General features: G+C 36.0%; 1 protein-coding gene across 1 annotated transcript in view; it reads right to left on the bottom strand.

Moving 5' to 3' along the window:
• Positions 1-6,470: 6,470 nt before the first annotated feature.
• Positions 6,471-21,411, bottom strand: part of EDIL3 (EGF like repeats and discoidin domains 3) — a gene marked incomplete in the record, with an annotated part of 336,704 nt that continues 321,763 nt past the window's right edge. The window contains 2 exon segments of the mRNA XM_072416185.1: positions 6,471-9,570; positions 15,817-15,972. Coding sequence (XP_072272286.1) covers positions 9,421-9,570; positions 15,817-15,972 — 306 coding nt within the window.

The following is a 21,411-nucleotide window of genomic DNA, read 5'->3' as shown; positions in this document are numbered from 1 at the left end:
TATTATTTAAGACCACTTTTGCTCAAGATGCAGTTGGGAACTCCTTAGTAGCCAGCAACTGTTAAGATAATAATACATTTGGTCAGTGATATGTTAATATAATTTGGTGTATAGAATGCTGAGGTCATGGGTTTTTATTCTACAGAGTGCAGTGGTCAGGGATATGCAATGTACATTCTTTATTACAGAGTGCAGTAGCTATAAGCATATAAAATTCAATACTAAAAGGTATGTATCACACAGCACAGAATACAGAGTATGGTCAAGATTATGTAACAACATTTACATTACATAATCCTAACTGCTGCAATATTTTTTTTCCCATTCGTTGCATACTACTAACCCCTGCTTTGTATACTACATTGTACAATATAAAACCCTAACACCTGCTCTTAATACATAAGGTCAGTGCAAGGGTGACATTCCTGGCATGAAGCATTATTCCTACTGACCATAACCCTAATGTACTGTGAACTGCAGATATTGTAATTATAATAGTGTTTAGTTGAAATCTGAAAGTTTTTTCAAGGGCTACACTATGTTAAAGAGGTTGAGAAACACTGCATTAGGCTGAATGTTAGGAGGGGGTCTACTATTACAGCCGGGGCAGAGGGGGGCAATCAGGGTAGAGGGGATCAGCCAGAGTAGATGGGACCTGTCAGGACAGATAGATTTTTTAAAAATTATTATTTTTATTAAAGAGGATTTATATAGTGCCAACATAATATGCAGTGCTGTACATTAAATAGGGGTTTCAAATGACACACAGATACAGACAGCTCCATATATTATGAAAAAAAAGTGAAAAGGATATAAAGCAGCATATCAACAGTAAAGATTTGTATCTTTCCGAGATTCCTAATGCAAAGAAATATCATGCAGCATATCTTCCTGTTCTCCCTGTGGCATGCATTCTTCATATATGCCTTTGAAGGTGTCAGAGACAGTGTCACCAATGGTTTCCTGGTGAATTCACCATGAGTATATAAATGTAGAATGCACTCCAGAGTGAATCATTGCTCACAGTGGTTGCCTAATGGTCACCAGGAACATAAATAAGAGGAACGCTTTGCAAAGATAACAAAACAATATATTTTTTCAATAGCAATCAAGTGCTGTAGGGCTCACTAGCAGGTGGTTGCATTCAGCACAGCCAGATTGGCATTGGTATTGTCACCTCCAGGGATGAGCTTTCTATTTCTGCTAAATTACTTTTCCCCTGTAATACATTTTTCCACCATGTGGCCTGGTTTACACAGGAAGGCTTGCTATCCTAAAACCACATACAGCTTTAATGAATCCTCCAAAAATGTTGTTTATAAGATTTGTATATCATCATTGTTTCTGTCATATGAAAAGTCAACAGTCTGTGTTAATGCTGCATAACATGACCTTCTTCCCAATGAAAATATTGTTTTTTTTTATTGAAACTATATATACAGTTAGGTCCATAAATGTTTGGACAGAGACAACTTTTTTCTAATTTTGGTTCTGTTCATTACCACAATTAATTTTAAATGAAACAACTCAGATGCAGTTGAACTGCTGACTTTCAGCTTTATTTCAGTGGGTTGAACAAAAAGATTGAATAAAAATATGAGGAACTAAAGCTTTTTTTTTTGCACAATGACTTCACTTCAGGGGCTCAAAAGTAATTGGACAAATTAAAAAGCTGAAAATAAAATGTTCATTTCTAATACTTGGTTCAAAATCCTTTGCTGGCAATGACAGCCTGTAGTCTTGAACTCATGGACATCACCAGATGCTGGGTTTCCTCCTTTTTAATACTCTTCCAGGCCTTTATTGCATCGGCTTTCAGTTGCTGTTTGTTTGTGGGCCTTTCTGTCCGAAGTTTAGTCTTCAACAAGTGAAATGCATGCTCAATTGGGTTCAGATCAGGTGACTGACTTGGCCATTTAAGAATATTCCACTTCTGGCGAATATACACTTTGATCAGTGAACCTGGGTGATCCAGCACTTCCAGTTCCATTGGGACAGTCTGTGGTTGCAAATGTCCTTACACATATTTTTCTGCATTGCAGTTTACAGCGACACAAAAGAACAGAAGCAGAACTCCCAACCTATGCAGTCACAGGAAGCCTGGACACAGGGGCAATAGGGACAACTGGATCACTGCCTTGAAAGCAGTAGGTTGTTGTGGCTACCAATAATATTTCCCCAAAATTACCACCAACAGAGCCGTGGCTTTAACTAACTAAACTAACTAAACCTCTCCCACCCCAGTGTAGAGTTTCATCAGTGCACCCAGTCCAGATTGTGTCTGGAGAGTAATGTATCTATTCAGCTTCAATATATAGAGTGTCTGGCAAGCCAACCTTGTGTGCCTACTGCATTGCTTCCCTGTGGCCCGAGTCGTTTGACATTGGGCTGTATTATACAATTAATACAAATACCATGGAACATTGTGTATCAATACAAATACATACAAATCCAATGCCTATTTTAGCCTTTTGGCATCACATGCAACACCCAAAACATCAGTAAATGCACAAAAACATAAATTCAATTACTAGTTAGCCAAAGACATGGGTCATTATACACATAGGGCCTGGATTTATTAAAACTCTCCAAGACTGGAGAGGACTCACTTTCATCAGTGAAGCTGGGTGATTCAGCAAACGGAAAACGATTTCTAAATAATTTTCTATTTGTAAGCAAATGTTTTGAATCCTGGACCAGATCCATTTCAGGTTTGCTGGACTACCCAGCTTCACTGATGAAAGTGTACTCTCTCCAGTCTGTGGCAACCCATCCAAAGTTGTATTATCGGGCATAGATATCTAGTTACAACCCTTCTGCAACAGTTGTCCTCTGTCAACACCTATCAGAAGGGAGCCACCAGAACAATTGGATATATTTGTTAAGAACCCATTTTCCATGCCTAATAAGTTATTTTCATTACTTCTTTTTGCTTTTTCATGCTTACAAATAATGGATAGACTAAAAGTATCAAAAAACTTGCTCACAACAATCAAATGTGACAAGTGCTAATTAACATTAGGGTCCAACACTTTTCTCAGAAGATGCCAAAGGCAATTTAACAAGCTGTGTTTATGTAAAATAAATACTTGCCAATGGGAAACATGTCACATATCCTACCAATTACAGCACTGTCATTTGCATCACACTGTATGGTAATGGTGACAATTATACTATTATTAACAGGCCTTTACTTAACACCTAGCTATGTATAGAAAACGTAAACTTCTCTGATACCAGAATGGTCTCAGGGATGCTTAAAAGACATGCATTTTAATGTGTACTAAATGTAATAATCCTTTATTAACACCAATATTTGCCTTTTAAGAAGAACATAAAACATCCACATATTATCTATTTTAAATAAAATATATGATCTATTCTGTAGAGTTTATTTTTCGATATTTTGTAAATATTAGAAGCAACTTTTTGCCATTTTTTTCAAATGTAGTTTCTACAAATTTGCTAGTAAATGGGTCAATAATATTGAAAACAGATAGATGTTCATGCAAAGGCAGTTGAAAGTACAAGCTACATGGATATATCATGTTGTATCTCTAGACTGTGAATAGCTGGACCCATATAGATTTTTTTTATACTTTAATTTATTCTATTTGACATTTATAGATTGAAAACAGAAGTAGGAAGACAAGAATAGGAAGACTTAGAATCAAATTTAAGCTCCTGTGCTTTGCCTTCAAATCCCTTGCTACTACTTTCTGCTCATTTAAAAGAGCACTCAAAACCCATTTTTTCAAACTTGCCTACCCGGCTTCTTCTGTCTGCTAAACCCTCACTACTTCCCACCACTACATATCTCCCATCCTATTGTGTGTGAAATTCCCCCACCTACTAGATTGTAAGCTCTTTGGGGCAGGGCCCTCTCCTCCTATATCACTCTCTGTATTAGTCTGTCATTTGCAATCTCTATTTAATGTGCAGCGCTGCGTAATATGTTGGCGATATATAAATCCTGTTTAATAATAATAAAAAGACTTAGGAATAACCACTATTCTGTGCTACTAAACTGGAGGCACATCTTACCTCTCACATGATCAAATAGCGCTATACCCATTTACCTGTATAATTAACAATATAAATAGGAAAATGTTGGGTAGATTTCCCTTCAGTTTCTGTCCAGGGCACAGGACATATTTCCTCTCAAGTGTTTCACTGACAACTGTAAGCCACTTTTCGTCATGAGGACAATAGTCATTAGGAAAAGTGGAAACACAGACAACTATAAAAACCTAACAATGTTCTTACCCTTTCCCCACTCTTCTAAAAAATAATGCACATTACAAAAACTCCATCAGAACTGTTCACAAAGGTATAAAAAGTGGGAGGCTTGGCGTTTTATGTAAAACTAGCAGTTTAGGAACCAAAAAATATCCTACAGCAGAAATAGCTGATGAAAAGTTAAAGAAACAGCCAGACCTTGGAACTTAAGTCAAGACTCAAGACTTGAGTCTGACTTAAGTCACCTAATAAACAACTTGCAAATTGACTTGGGGGTTTTGTCCAGTGACTTGCAACTCGACTTGCAGTGAATCATTTGTAACACCGCCTTCCACCCACTTTCCTTGCATTCAAAGTCCATGGCTTTCTCCTTATACAACTGAAGGGGGTGGATGGGGAGGAAGGTAGTGTTACAGAAGCCTTACTGACTTCCTCCCCATCAGCTGCCAGCGGAGAAAGCCGAACTTAGTGGACTTAGAATGCAAGGAATGCAGGGAAGGAAGGCATTATACCAGACCAAGTACGACTTGCAAACAACTTGATAAATTAAGTGACTTGACTTGGAAGAATTTTTGGTGACTTGAGACTTGAAGGATGACGACTTAGTGCAACCTCTGGAAACAGCTACACAGGAAATGTACACAACCCATGCACAAAATGAGAAATGCACATATAAAAATACCAAACACAAAATAGTTCATTTAACACCACTAAGAAGAACAAGAATAATTTTGCAGCAGACTTAGTTTTCATCTTCAGTAAGTAGTATATTTTGTCTTACATTGCCAATTTATAGTTTTGCTCATCCTAATTGTTTATTTTGTTGGTGTAGACTACACATAACATATTGCATTCATTTTTGAAATATTGCTTTGACCAAAAGTATTTGCAAATACTTTTGCACTTTAGTGTTGTAGAACATCAAGTAGACCAGTGATTTTTAACCACTGTTCCGTGGCACACTAGTGTGCCGTTAGAGATCTTCAGGTGTACCGTGGGAAATTATCCAATTACCATTGTCGAGTGCCTGTGCTGTAGTGACTGGCAGAGTAATGTAATACTCTTCCATGTCAGTGGGAGTGTAATTTTGTAACACTTTTGATTTGTGGTGTGCCACAGGATTTTTTTAATGTAAAAAATGTGCCGTGGCTCAAAAATGGTTGAAAAACACTGAAGTAGACTATCTCTTCTTTAGGTCCTTAGTATGTAGCAGTCACTTTGTGCTGAGACACATGTGAAGTCCTTGATGAGTAGCTTTGTTATAGTCCTCATGGCACCATGCTGATGCTAAATTGTAGAGTAGAGTAGAGTAGAGAAACAGTTACTTAAAGTTATCCTTGTACATAATTACTGTAGGGCTTTGGCACACACTTGTAGTTCTACCTGACAGGTAGGTAATAATAAAGAATGTTCTACTAAAAAAATAAATATCTGAGATAAATCTCAAGCCTATTAAGGATGACACTACATAAATAGGCCATTAAAGTAAAAGTCAAGTAAAGGAGTAAAAAAGTAAAGTGTAAAAGTTGTCCATTGTAAAAACAATCCAGGGATTTAAGGCTGAATTAATGGGGAGTATCAAGTGCCTAACTACCCCTAGTGCACTCTCACTAGGCATGGGTAAGAACTTGTTGCTAGAAATAGGGGGGGTTAAGTGGTAGCAGTAATGCCTACTAGCCATTCCTTATGAATTCAATCTTAGATGGTTTGTCTGAACCTGCTGAAATGAAGCAAAAATATGAACTAAGGCATGGAAAAAATATACTGAATATAATAATGTTATGAATATTAATCATCATTATCAGAATACAATAATGGTGATTTGAAATGATGGTGTGATAGTGACTTTAAATATTTTTTTAACAACTTTTACTACCTAGTGAATTAATATTTGAATTATTTCAAGTGGAATATATGGCCAGATGCTCTGGGCCACAAAGCTGTTCAGCTGCAGGTTTCCTAAGAGGCTATTCGACCCAAGAGGACACAGAATAAAAATCAGGTCTATTGACAGGTCCTAGCTTTGGAATACAAGGAAATAATTTATGGATGGAGCCGGACCTTTAGCTCACAGCTCCAAAGCTAAGAAATTTTTAAAAATACATGTTCGTGTTTTTTTTTTTCTTTTGTGAAACCTAAAGAAAAGAAAGATTTTGTAGGCAGCTCTGCACTTAAATATACAAAGAAATACAATAATACAATAAAATACACAGAAAACTTATAAAATAACCTCGTTTTTCAAAAGTTTATTTTAGGTTTGAAGACTAGACAATGTCATACTCATTTTACATCAACCTAAATGATTTAAATATTTACAAAACATATCAATATTATATAGCTTTAAAAGTTGCAAAGGTTACCGTATTCGATATTTGTTGAATGGCTAACAAGTGAGATCCCTAACCCTCATCATATATTTTTGTATATTGTACAGTACCTTTTAGTCTTCAAAGCTTAAATATTTATATCAAAAGAGAAAGTCAACATAAAACTAAAACCAGTTTTTGTGACAAGCCCTTTGGGTAAGTGGATAAAATATATTGGGGGGTCATAAAAGTAAAATAAACACGCAAAGTAGTATGCATAAAATTATTGAGTTTATAGGTAATCTGGTCTTTATTTTACCATATTATGTCCCGATATTGATATATAGCTCCCATAATGTTACTAAAGGAAATCTATGCTTTGTTTTTAAGTTTTTTTTGTATTAAAAAATACCTAAACATACTTTACAAATGTGAACGATAATCTAACCTTATTTACTTAGTTTACATAGAAAACTCTGTTTGTGATAGCATGAACATGTATTTAATAATTACACCACATGTAATTAACATAGATGGAAACTTTCTGTCTGCATTCGTACATAGACATTGATATTTAGGCTGCCAACTTCATTTAAGGGAAACAGTTGCACATTAAAGTGGACTTAAAGTAGATTCTTCATTATAGGGAAGATCTAAAAATGTTATTTGTGACAAATCTTTACATCAAAGCATCTACCTTTTGTCTGGAATTCCTCCTGAAAAATAGCAGCACATGTCTTGTTATTTGAGGGTTCCTAGACACTCCTGTAGCCTCATAGTTATATATGTACAGCCAGATCTATGGCACTGCTCTCTAGAACTGTTAGTCTCAGAAAGTTACATTTGGTAATGTTACTATTGAGTTGCTCATTGTTCTCTCTCAAGATCCTCTAAAATGAAGAATTAAAGTTCTGCATCCATCAAGATGGCCCCATACAGCCATACACCACCATACAGGGACACAGTACAGAACAAAGTTTAGTAAGTAAGTAATGGGGAAAGATAGGCTGCCAGGAGTCCACGGGTAATAATGATCACCAGTCCTTCACCTACTGCCTTCCCTGCAAACTGCCATGTGGTGTTATTTTTAAGAACCAGAAAATGCAAATAAAAAAGAAGAAAATATAATAAATAGGAAAAAAAAAACCAGGGGATTTCATACAAACAAAATGAAAGGAAAGTGCAGTTAGTCGTGAAAAGCAACATTCAACATTAAATGTAGTGTATGTGAATACTATAGCATAAAGTGCAAAGTGTGGGCCATGTTCATAGAAATGATTTATTATAATATTTTTGTTTTTATTTTTGCTATAGGTCATTATGTTTGACTTTCTCTTTATTATTGTTCACCAAGGTTGAATACAACATCATATACAATAATTATCTTTTGAAGGACATTATACAGACAGACAGGACATTGACATCTAGTGGCATTTTTTTATGCAGCACAATTAAAAATTAAAAAAGAAAAAAAAAGGTTATGTTACACAGGACCTTACCAGTTTTCCACAACTACACACAATCATAATATTGCAAGGGAATGTCTTGCACATGTGTGTATTTCCAGGGCCCATGCACCCTTTCCTCTCCTATTTGACCACTAGACCCATCCTTCTATCTCATTATGATTTAACATACATAAAATGGGACTGTATACAACCAATTTAATGAAGAACACGTTGAGTAGGTATTACCACATTATCACAGTCTTTATCAACAGGTGTTTTCAAAAACCAGCATTATCACCTACACCAATACATATGTTAGGTCCACATTAAATTGCACAATTTCCATACAATAAATCTGATTTTCAACTTTTGTATAAAAAAAAAAAAAAAAATCTCCAAAAAACTGAATACTAGATGTGACATATAATGACACACAAAAGGTATGCACAGAAACCTATCATTATTCTCATCCCTCTCCATATGTTATTATTGTTCTTGCCAAAAAGATTCTAAACTAAATTGGAAAACGATACATGAATATGCAATTCTGCAGACTAAGTACATTTTTTCGGACTGTTCTAAAGGAAAAAAATAGGAACTATAATGCCTGGGGCAAACGCAGAAGAGATTTGCTAGTATAATAATATTGGGCGTCATTGCATTCTATGTAATAAACTAAACAGGAATGAGATATTGATGTATTGCTGTTTTATGACATGCAGAAAAGAAAGCCTACTTTCGTAGTTTGCTCCTATTTAGTATTCAGGTCACTAAGGAAGGAAATGTCTCTAACACAAGTAATAACATGCCTCAAGAACATGCACAATAGGAATGAAATTAAGAGGAAAGAAACATTTAAAGTTTGCAATTTCATAGGTGTAAGTCAAATGGATTTCTAAGATCTGAGATGTAAATATTAATATTTTGATAGGCACGAGGGAAACAATTAGGATAATGCAGTCATCCCAGAGAAATCTTATTGCTAAGCTGCAGCATCACTTCTAACAACTAAACATGTAATATAGATAGGAAAGTAGGTTTTCAGTTGGTGATTCTTTTTTTTTGGGCTCTGAAAAGAATTGGTATGATTGCGTTTTCCTGGCTTAAAAACAAAAGAACAAAAAAAAAAAAAAAGTAAAAATGATGCTGCCTTTCTTCCTCAACGTATTTCAACCAGTGTGAACAACTTAGAAGAAAATTAAAACATTTTATTACAAAGGGACAACAATATTTGAAGGACATAATCTGGTGGGTTCATTAACGGCAGGCACAGACTACCTCGCAAAAAACAGTTACCAGCCTACCAAAAGGTGAGCACTTATTCAATGAAAATCCATTCATTTTCTCATTCAGGTTTTTCAGTTTTTTGTTTTGTTTTTAAATTTTCAAATGATGATTTCTTTTGAGTGGTTGTTTGATGGATTTTTTCAGTCCTCTTCAGTGCACCCTAATAGCTCAGCTCTTAATGTAATTCGGCCGTACCATGACCAAGGAAGGATCCTTATAAATCTTGCATAGATTGGTGGATCAATCACATTCTTTCTATGTGTATCGTTGTCAAAATTTCCCTGAAATACCTTCAAATAAAAAAAAAAATGTATTAAATAGTGCCACATGACATCAGGCAGTTTAAAATAAGTATTAATATATTATAATATTTAGTAATGTTTTTATACAATTTTCACCAAGGATGCACACGTTATGCAAATAAATCTGATGTGAAAAAAATGTGTGATTCCTGCATTAATGCATGAAAACATTTATACAGCATACAAGGTCCTTTGTGTTTTATCCAAATGTTATTGTTATTATGTTTTAATGACTGCATCACAATGTAGCATTGCCTAGCTGAAAAGTCAATGGCTTCTAAAACTAAGGAAGCTTGGAAGCTTTAGCACAATTTCCACTAACATTCGCAACAAACTTTATACCTCAATATAAACCCTAACCTTCACTTAGAAGCTTAGCCATCATCCTAACCCAAAACCACAACCTTCCTTCTTCTTTTCCAGAAACACTTTATTATGTTGAAGCAACAGGGTCACTTTAAATACTGCTCTCATTTTATGTGTTTATTGTATGTGTTTTAGAAAGTAGGAATGGAAAGGAGGGGAAGAAGGTCTCAGGAAAGCCATAATCCTTGATGTGTAATGTTTAGGGTGCCTGCTCTAAAACATGATGAAATTGCATTCTTATCTATTATATAACTAAAAACAAAGACTGGATGCATTTGTGTAAAACTGAAAACAAAACCCAGCTTTAACAAAAACCTTTAATTTTCATTTTGGATAGAGTAAACAATGATTAAAGGGGAACTAAACTGAAAAGTGGTAAAAAAATAAAAAATACACTTACCTTCAATCCCACAGGGCAGTCCGATCCATCCAGGGGTGTCTTGCATCAGGTCCCACGCTGTCCCCGGGCCAGCGCTCCGGGCGCCACCATCTTTGCACATGCGTGAGATCGGCAAATTTTTCTCACAAAAAGACTCCTTCTAAACATGCCCGAGATGCTTGGGTATGTGCAGAAGGAGCACCCAAGAGCCTTCCGGGATGTCTGACGTAGGCATCTTGGGAGGCTTTGCGCTCCCATTAATTCTCGATCACCTCTGCAGAATTAAACAAACAAACAAACAAACAACAGAAGTTTTACCTTACATAAAAGGCTTGTCTACCCTTTTATGTAAAGTGAAATTTACGAGTTTAGGTACGCTTTAGGACCTGATTTATTAAAGCTTTCCAAGACTGCAGAAAATAGGCTATCACAGGAGAAACTGGGTTATCCAGCAGACCTGGAATGGATTTTATAAAAAACAAAATTGCTGTTAGTTGGCAAATGTTTTCAATCCTGCACCAGATCCATTCCAGATTTCCTGGATCAGGTTCTCCCATGATAGTCTATCTTCTACAGTCTTGAAGAGCTTTCAAATATCAGGTCAAGTGTCTCCATTGCAGGGATTCAGATAGAACTCAGATAATAGGTTTAAAGGAACTGGATATGAAAGCCCTTTAGGACATCAATGTTTCTGGGGGTTTTATTAATTTTATTAATTATTAATTTTTTCTGGTAGTTCAATGAAAAGTAAGTACAAGTAAGGCTATGTAACTGAAAAATATCTTGTAATATATTGTTTCCAGTGACAGATTAATGAAGGAGATCTGCACACACAGATACATTCTCTTCTATAGAGATAGGAGGGGGAAGGATGAACGAGTGGCTGTTGCCTCCCATCAATGAGGATTGGTGAACTACATTTGGGAACAGCTATACACGTCAGAGATAAGCAAGACTGCTTGTCTTGGGTGACAATAATTTGATTTGTGTACGCAGCCTAAGTGAGTATATGCATGGATTCAAAGATTAAAGAAGCTGAAATTTTTTGCTACCAACCCATGGGATCAGTGATGCACAATAATCTGTTTTGGCATCACAAATGTAGCGTATTACTTTTAGAGAACCTCCAGTGAGCGTTGAATTAAGCTGCAACTTTAAATGACCTTGTCTACACCAATACGTTTTACCTGGTCTGTTTAATAAAATTTAATCCAACAATTATAATTAAACAGGTCATACAAATCTCTACGGTCCATAACCTTTAAAGCCATCAGATTTATCTTAATTATATATTGTACAAAACAGAAGAACAGGCAGTAAGTAAATCCACAGTTGTGTAAACCAACAGTTTAGGCCTAACAGTAAAATGATACAATACCCAGTAGAAAACATTTGCTTACTGAACCATATCTTCAAGACAATCATAAGTTAGGCAGCAGCTGGCTTAAAACATACTGATGGGAAGTTAATATTTCTCATAGGATCTCTAATTCTATTCTTGAAGACCATATGGTGACTAAACACACACAACTACATGGCAATAATCCATCTATGTGACAATTATGTATTATCATGCAACATTTTTAAGGTATAATTACAATTTAAGGTATTTGTTTTGATCCAGTTACTTATATTCACAAAGAGGGCTCATATGTACAATAAATATTCACATGATCACAAGTTTATGTGTGTGGTTGGTTACTTGGCCCTGCACAGGCAAAGTATGGGCTTATTAAAAAGGAAGCAAATATCAGAGTTTGCTCTTTATAATTTAGGGATTGATGTTTATTCTCATCCTGCCAGAGGAATTGTTAGGCTATAGAACTGTACTATATTTTGCCGGAGCTTGAGCTCAATGTTTAATAACAGAGGCTCAAAACTAACACTGGAGTCTTTCAGCTTGACACTAAACTGATGTTTTTGCTCTGACAGGGAGGAATTACAACGAAATAGAAACAAACAACGTATATTACAGAGGTTATGCTGCAATATTGAAATAGTCTTAGAGTAGAGATTTAAAGTCTTAAGGCAGGCCTAAACCAAAAATTTTACTTTACGTAAAAGGGTGGACAACCCTTTTATATAAAGTAAAAATATTCTTCTTTTTTAACTGCAACACCCTTTTTTTAAAAAAACGAAAAGAGTGAGGCCCCTCTTATTCTGTGCCGGTAAGACTGAATGGGAGAGCAGAGCCTCCAGTAATACCTACATCATGCTCTTGGCTCTTGTCTGCTACTTCTGTCTATGCCAGAGATTGGGGCATTTTCCTGCACTAAGAGGAAAAAGCTGCCGATCTCACACATATTCAGTGAGAATGGCACTCTTTTTTTCCCTTTTACAGCAGGCTACAACACCCAATCTCGCATTTGTGAAGTGCAAGATCAGGTGATGTAGCCTGAAGGAGGATAGAAGATGGTAGTGCCCGTCGATTCCTCCACACCAGGACAAATGAGAATTCCAGGACGGCGTGGGACCTGATCAAGGACTTTTCCAACGTGATCAAGGGATCTGTGTTATTAAAGTTAAGGGCGATTTTTTTTTTCATTTTCAGTTTAGTTCCAGTTTAATAATTTCTATAATTGACTATAATTGACATCTATTTAAAGTGTATATCATACATATTTTGTGGGATATTGGCATCAAATGCACCTCCTGCAGTGAGGTAATTCCAATTTTTAGAAAGCTCTCCCACTACATCAACAAAAAAAAGAGCAAACTTTAAGGCTTTTTTTTTTACCTCGCAGGGGATCAAAGTCATTCAAAGTATAACAGCAAAACACAGTGGGTCCCAAAGACCTCAACTTTGGGAGACCTACTGGGTTCTCCTAATACACAGACTGCATACAGCCTCTCCACCTGGCCTCAGGTTACATTTTTCGCTTGACTCAAAGGCAGATCCCCTTTTATCAATGGCCAGGTGCACCAGTCATCCTCATTTTCGGGCCTGGAAAAGGGGAGGACTGTCTGGCCCACCCATTTGTTCTAAGCCACTCCAGGCCTGGAAATAAAGAGCTGCCATTCTACAGCAAAACAAATATTCCCTATTCCTATTTCCACAATATATATAAATATATATATATTATATATATATACACACACACACATATACACGCACAAAGTTCTTGCTGATCGGCAAAAAATGCACACTACAAAGTCCTGCTGTGGGTTGATAACAGGCCCACACTTTTGATGTGCTCCGTGACAGCTCTGAATTTCTGGAATGTTATTAAAGTATTTTTACACATATTATACTTTCTAATATATCAAAATGTTTTCATAACTGCGATTTCAATGAAATTATATTTATTAAAACAAATTGAAACAAAATACAAAAAAGGGAGTTTATTGTTTAGGTTTACATATGCTAAATATCATCCTTAAATGGACCACAGCACACAAGTGTTTTTGACAGTAGAGGGAAATGATAGAAAACATGTCAGATATTTTTTTGCTTTCTGTGTTTGTAAATTCTTTCTCTTTGTTCGTCCTAGTGACCACTGTTATTGAGACATAAAATGAATGACAATCTAGAATTTTGAGTTGTCACTAAAACAAAAAATAGAAGGGTAATGTTCCAATAAGAATACTTGTTTGAAAAGGGATTTTCCTCACTGCAGTGGCTTTTTTCTTACTTACAGATATGGATTTTAACGTTTTCCTGACATTTACTAATTTAAAAATTGAAAGTTTTCGGGTATACATACTATAAAATGTTTTATAGTCAACAGTTTGATTTACATATATCTTTTTATTTTGTTGATGAAAACCCAACAATGGGTTTCAAATAAACCAAATAAAACCTTTTGATTTTAGATACACTTTAACTAAAAATTTAGAACTTGCTAAATGTTCACTGCCAGCCCAAGCATTTGTTAATATTCATAGATTGCTTACTGAAAGAGATAATTTAATAAAAAAACTATAACTATGATTAATGCCTAGTATTGCAACCAAGCAAGAAGGAGGGGATGTTTACCTAGGAATATTTATATTTGTAGTTAAACTAATCCAGCTCTATAATGTATATAGATCTTGTTCTAATTTGTTTGCAGCTAAAACATCACATGAGAACCACTAATGCGTGATTAAGGAACATTTTATTTTAATTGGAAAGTTGAACTTTTTCTGCATTTTCTATGCTTCCTTAGGTTTCGCATATTGCTTCTAACCTGAGCTGGTATTTAAACCTTCCATGTGTATTGCTGTACCTTTTTTTTTGTATCATCCATTTTTTCCAACATGAACAGCCATAGACTTTGAAGTCCACATTGACATTCACTGTATTATATATATTGCCCATAGATGTTATAAGCTGATGTGTTGTTCTCTTTCTCTTGTGAATGCTCTTACCTAAATGGCAGCTGTGCAAAAATCATTTTATTATTTATTCCTTTCGCTCGTCCTTCCTTTCCTCATAGGTCGAAAATATTTTTTTTCTATTAACTGATTCAAATCAAAAAAAGAAGATCTAGCCAATTGATAAAGGAGTTATTTCATTGCATTTATGTACAATGTGTAGGAACCGTTTTTATCTAAAAATCTGATTTAATTCTGAATGTTAACATCTGCTATCTAGGGATTGCTAGAACTGTGACATGAGCAAGGAAGCATTAAAATCTCACAATTGTCTCTATGCAAAAGTACTTTTAGATGGGATAGCAAAAAAAATTACATGGGTCACAGCCATCGCACAAAAGCTTTCCTAACTGTAACTTTTTTTTCTTTGTTAAACTCTTCCCATTGCCCTCCATCTTTACTTGGACACACTATTTGTCCTTCCACATCTGATTTTCCTTTTACATCATACTACAGCCTATAAGTTAAGATTGTTAAAACTGATCTAACCCACTCCTCCCCTGCAGTGAATTTGTTCCCACGTTTAAACAAAAGTAACACAGTTGTAGAACACCATACAGTTTCCTCTGGGCTTCCAGTCCTTACTGATTTCGAAGCACTTGGCTGATTGAATTCATTTTTATCTGTAACATGCCAGTCACTCCTAACATTTATGGTATCTGCAGCCCCAGCCGTCATCTTCAACTAAAAAGATTACTTTGTCCTTTTTGACTTTTTAAAGAACTTTGTGTATGCTCTTATCGCATGCTGTCTAGACTGCTGTGGGCCTTCTATGTTCCTTTCCTATATAGTTTTGTAACTACAATATCTTTCCCTGTATTGTGCTTTAGTGCATCGAAGTTTAGTGCTGAGGTCTTCTAAAAAGTTGTAACATTAATGTAAATCTGTACTATGGCCTGTCCCTACAAAAATAAGACTATGCTTAATAAAAAAAATAATATCCCAGTGGTAGAATGTTTCCTTTTCGTATTAGATCTTGGTACATTTTTTAGAAGCCATCTGTTCTTTTCTGGCTAAGTTCACACAATACTCTAGTCACTGACAGATTTATTGCAGTGCTGTCTGACAAACCGTAGATGCAAATTTAATTTATTAGCCAACATATCATCATCCTATCTGTATCCTTACATTACCTTGTCTTTTCTTTGTTTCTCATCTTGATAGACGGTCCAGTGTTCTCCATTATTACTGAAGGCAAGCTTGTAAGAACCTACAAACTGAACATGTCCAAAGTCTTTAGCTCCTTGTGTAATAATCCCTGTGACCTTTGTAGGACGAATGAGATCCACCTAGAAAGATACAAAGAATATTTCATTGCAGTCAAAAATATGAAATACAAAAACGTCATTTTATAGCACAGAATTATTCTGGGTAACTGATAATGTATTTTATCTGCAGTGGCCATATTGCAGCACGGCACTCACAAGAGATATAGTGGAGACAGGTCAGACAGGAAGACAAAAAGTCAAAGAACAGGAGACAGAGACAAGAAAACAAAAGAGAACAAAGATGAAGCATAGAGATGTAAAGGACAAAGTATATAAGAAAGAGACCACAAATTCAGGAATACAAAATGTCAAAGTGTACAAAATTGTCTTTGTATTAAATCTGTCTGCTACTCAACTTTTTAAAGAGGACCCGTGCCATCACTAAATGATCAGAAATACCAGTGCCAATGAAAATAGCAATATTGCTAACAGTGTTGCTAACAATAGCATGCAACATAAAAGCATAAATTTACTGCCAGGTAATGTCACCCTAATGCTTACAACTAAGGCACTAACCTATTGTGGGATGGACGCTTGGGTGCAGCTTTTCTTTGCCATTTGGCCTGGACTTCCAATGCATGTGATTAGGAATACACATACATGTAATATTAAAGTGGACCAGATATATATATATATATATATATATATATATATATATATATATATATATTGTTTAGAATGGAATAAGGGGTGAAAAATTACAAATAGAAGTATAGGTTAAGATGCATTCCTTTTTATAGACATGATCTATCAAGAATGGCCATGAAAGTTCTAAAGAAGTTTATGGAGAAGCCAGAGAAACCAGCCCCCAGTAGAAGACATGAGAAAAGTGTTTGAACTACTTGTGAACAACTCATGGGAAGACAATGGTTGACCATAAAATGAAGTCTTGTAAACCAATTTCACTTCCAATAGGCCATTCTGTTGCTTCAAAGATAGTTATTTCTGGTCTAACCTAGCAGATCCCCCCTCTGTTAATGGCTATAAAAAAAACACCACCCCCACCCTAAAAAAAACCAGAATGCATTGTGCTCAAATTGAAAGAGAACGAGAGAAAGAAGGAGGGAGAAATGCATTGCACATCGTAGAACATGCCATGACCAGCTGCAGGTAGCCCACAAGCAAAACTATTGACTAGTTCCCTCTTGGATTTCTTTTGGGCACAGTAAACACAGTTGAGGTGTTCTCTAACCATTTTGGGGCCAAAGGTCATTGATAGCTAGATGCTAAGGTCAAACTTTGTGGTGTTAACTGGTTTTAAATCTTTTAATGCATTTTGTAGGACTTTGTAAGTTTTTTACTTAGTACATAGTTTTATTACAAAAAAACTTTTTACATTGTTTCTCTTTTTAAATTAATTTATTAGTCCTACTGTATCTGACAGTTTACTTTGCAGTTGCTCAGAGTGGCAGTATTCATCTGTAGGATGAATGTTTTTATTTTTTGTCAGTGGAGCCTTCAGGCTGCATGATTACCATGTCAGAACCTACATTGTGATCACTTGATCAGAGGGCACTCTTAATGGGTCATGGGGGACCCTCATTGTCACTGACAGCCATGACTGAAAGCCAGTAGTCATCCCAAGTGTCAGTTGTTGCTTTAATGTACTCTTCATGGGGAACTATGCCCAGAACTAAAAAAAATAAAGGTTATGATGTGAAAGGATAAATAATAATAAAAAATTTTAACAAATATTATATAAAAAATTACCCAAAATTACTTTTTTCATATGGTCAGAGTTGGGAGAAACTTTAGATTTAGTTTTGTGATGCATACAAGTACAAGGGGACAGCTCTTCATTTACCAGTGCTCTTGTTTTTCTTAAAGACATAGCTGAAGTTCTCCAGGAAACCACAAAGCCTACAATGTGCATGTTGCTGGTAACCTGATGCCACTCAACTCACTTCAAATTTCTTGCTGCCTTGCAGGAAGGTAAGAAGAAAGAAGGCAGCAGCAGGGGACAGTCCTTACAGCATTGGTTGGTGTTACCTTCATGATGTGTTAGTACCATTTGGTATACTAATTACTCATGATGAAGCCTGGTCTACAAGATAAAGGGTAAAAAAAAAAGTCTAGTGGCTGAAAAGAAGTACTGTGGGGAACAGAAAAAGCTGTTTTTAAATCTATCGGTAAAATAGGTCATTTATTTTGTTTTTTTATTTTTATAATTATTTGGTTCTGCTTATGTGTTACTATCCATGTACTAATGTATTTGATGTTTTGCAGCATCAAGCATCAACATTTAAAAGGCAATTCCTTGAAATCCAGCCAGTGAATTAATTATGCTATCCAGGATTCCATTATTTGGTTATTAAAAAATAATAAAACTGCAAATTTAAATATGACTTACATGTGAGTGTTTTTAGAAACATGCATTATTATCGTTCCATGTGGAGTAGTTGCACAGAATTTCTGTTAGTCAAGCAAATGCAAACAGGCAAAGCCAATATGAGAGAGTGGAGAGAAAAAAAGCAAACAAGGCAAAAAAAACAGACAGGAACAATTTTTCAAGCTATATTAAAGAACATATGTAAACTGACATCTTGTAAAGGTTACAGAATGATTATTGTCATTTATGTCACTGTGAAATGTTTTTGTCCTATACATGTCTTGAACTGTAATTTATTCTTTATTATTCCTCCTAAACATAGAGGACATTTTTAAACATAAAAAACACGAATAAAATGACTAAACTGCAGACACAATAATTTGATTGATAGTTAAAAGTTTCTTCTAAATCCCAAATCCTGCTAATTGCAAAATGAATGGCTGTCTTTTAAATATATTGCGAGAAGTTGGTAGTAATGAGCATGACATTTAAAGTGCAACTTTTTATTCTTCAGGGTACCTGGGAAAATCAGTATTCAAGAGAGTAGACTTGGGAAAAAACATACCTTTAAATGAGTTAGAGAAAGTTACAAACTCCCAACAGGTTTCTGGAAAGTGACTTTCCCCCCTAATAAATATCATTATTACTGTACTGCTTCTCTTTTAGATAGATGGGTTAAATTTTTGCTGGCGCAGTTCACAGTTGGCATTTTTAAGCAAATTACAGTATAAGCTAAAACCAATTTCCTTTCATGAAGAGAGGAATGATATAGCCGCTATATTTATTGAGCCACTGTACTTTACACAGTTACAGCCTTCAGGAACACTCATAAATGCTTCTCTTGTTTTGCTCTGTGTTCGTGCAGAAAAACTCTCTCAGTGGATCAATACTTTAAGGAACAAAAAACATCTTTGTTGCAATGAAAGGCTATTACATGCCAGTACAAATGTATACATTATACAGCCAGCTTCCCTTTACATGATCAATGAAGAAGTCAGGTTTTAAATGGTCTCCTGAGAAATTAACTTCGCTATAAAGGATTTCACTGTAAGCATAGCTAAAATTTTTTACGTTATCTTACACACCATTTATAATTATGAAGTCACATTTTGTGACTGTAATGTACTTGCTTTGCACTATAAAAAAACAGTAAACAACTTTTCAAATCAGGCGCAGCATTTTGGGTAAGTAGCTTCAGGCTATTGGGCTGAAAGTTCGTTTATATTTGGAAAGATCACAGTATTTATAGTTTTCATGCTAAAGCTTCTCCATAGGCAGCTATATTACACTGAGTACCTTTACTATTCCAATTTGCATTACCAGGAACTATAAATATGACAAACCTTTTTATTTTAACTTCTATGGAAAAAGAAAATCCTGACTTGCTCTAAAGCACAGTTAGACATTCCTTCAGTTCAACAATTAACAAAATAAAAAGGGGTGAATGGCCCGGACAAGGCAGCATGAACAATCTTTTGTGAGGAGCCCCTATCACCCCTGCCATATATCACTTCTGGGCACCTGAATATTGAGTTTTCTCCTCAAAAGGGCGACAGTTGGCGTAGACCTGTTAGCGTTTGGAATGCTGGCACCAGTTCCGAAGCTGGCCAGAAGTTAGACACTGAATGTGTCAATATGACACCAGAGCTGTGCTTCTGATGGCAGTAATCTTAGTGCAATGCCTGGAAGCGAGGGGGACATGAGAGACACTAATATTATTACAAATTATTTATGTAGTGCTGACATATTACACAGCGCTTTGCATAGTCATGTGACTAGATGTCCCTCTACGGGGCTCACAATCTAATGTCCCTACTTCAGTCATATGTCTTTATTACAGTCTAAGGTAAGCAAATTAACCAAACTGCATGTTTTTGAAATAAGAGAGGAAACCCAGCTGCAAACTCTATGCAGATAGTGTTCTGACCAAGATTTAAACCTGGGACCTAGCACTACAAAGGCCAAAGTGCTAAACTCTGAGCCACCATGCTGCCTGACATGAGGTTAAAAGTCTGGCCTATGGGAGTCAGAACCAGTGCATTCAGAAACATCTAGAGTACTTGGAGGGATTTATGTTCGGGTTACCTTCATGTCTTGTGTACCATCCTAATGCCTATTTGGCTGGAGGCCTTCTATGTAGCATACCTTGGTAAGGTCCAGCGGGATGCCGCTCAAGCAGCCATCAAGACAACATATATATACCTCTCTCCAACACTTCCTTACTGAGGCCTATAGGTATAGATCTTAAAAGTCTCTCTCCTGCTTGGGAAACCGTTCCTGGGATGGATGTGCCAGGGATACCTTCCCAGATGTTGATTTCTTCTACCCAGTGGTTGGGAAATATTTTGGCATGCTATACTGGGTTGCACAGATCTTTCCTCCAATATTGGGATGTCAATATGCCTTTGAGGATTCTAGCTAGTAGGCCCTACTTCTAGGAGATACATTTATGTATTACTCCCCACCACTGTCAATCCCCGAGTCAGTCTACAGAGTTTAATGTGAAGATTTTGACTTTACATATTCCAGTCTACAGCCTTGAAGTTCTTGTTGTTTATTTGGTTTGAGGATGTGTGAGCTGTCCTGGATTAGACTCTGTCTCTGTGGTCTGTATTGGTTCTCTTACTATTTTTCGTAATCATTAAAAAAAGACCATTAGAGACACTGCACAGGCTAAAATGTCATGGACTATTACTTTGGAATTTTTTAATTAAGACTCATATCCTACATATCCTAGCAACTTATTGGTACTTTTTGTCATCTATCATATTGGACCCCTCAGCCCCTATGGTTTTTCCTTACTCTGACTAGTCTGCAGAGCTCACAGCTTCACAAAGGGATCTGTAATTTGGCCCTCACTGTATCTGCAGCCTTTATAGAGGACATAGAATAGCCTTTGTTTCTGATGTGCTGTCACTGTTCTGCTACACATTGGTATTATGTTCCTCCCTAATGGGGCCTGTCCAAATGCTTGCCCAATTTGTAGTCTTTCACCTGCAAATGACTCAGTCTTTGTATTATTGTTGACTATTACCCCATTTTTTATTTTCTTCTTCTCCTTTCTTTTCTCATTTTCCTATACTGCTTTTTGGTTTTTTTCTCTTCCTTCCTTCCCCCCCCCCCCCCCCCCC

Source organism: Pyxicephalus adspersus, chromosome 6 (genome assembly GCF_032062135.1).
Source record: "Pyxicephalus adspersus chromosome 6, UCB_Pads_2.0, whole genome shotgun sequence".
Classification (NCBI taxonomy): domain Eukaryota; kingdom Metazoa; phylum Chordata; class Amphibia; order Anura; family Pyxicephalidae; genus Pyxicephalus; species Pyxicephalus adspersus.
This window is presented reverse-complemented; position numbering and strand designations above follow the sequence as displayed.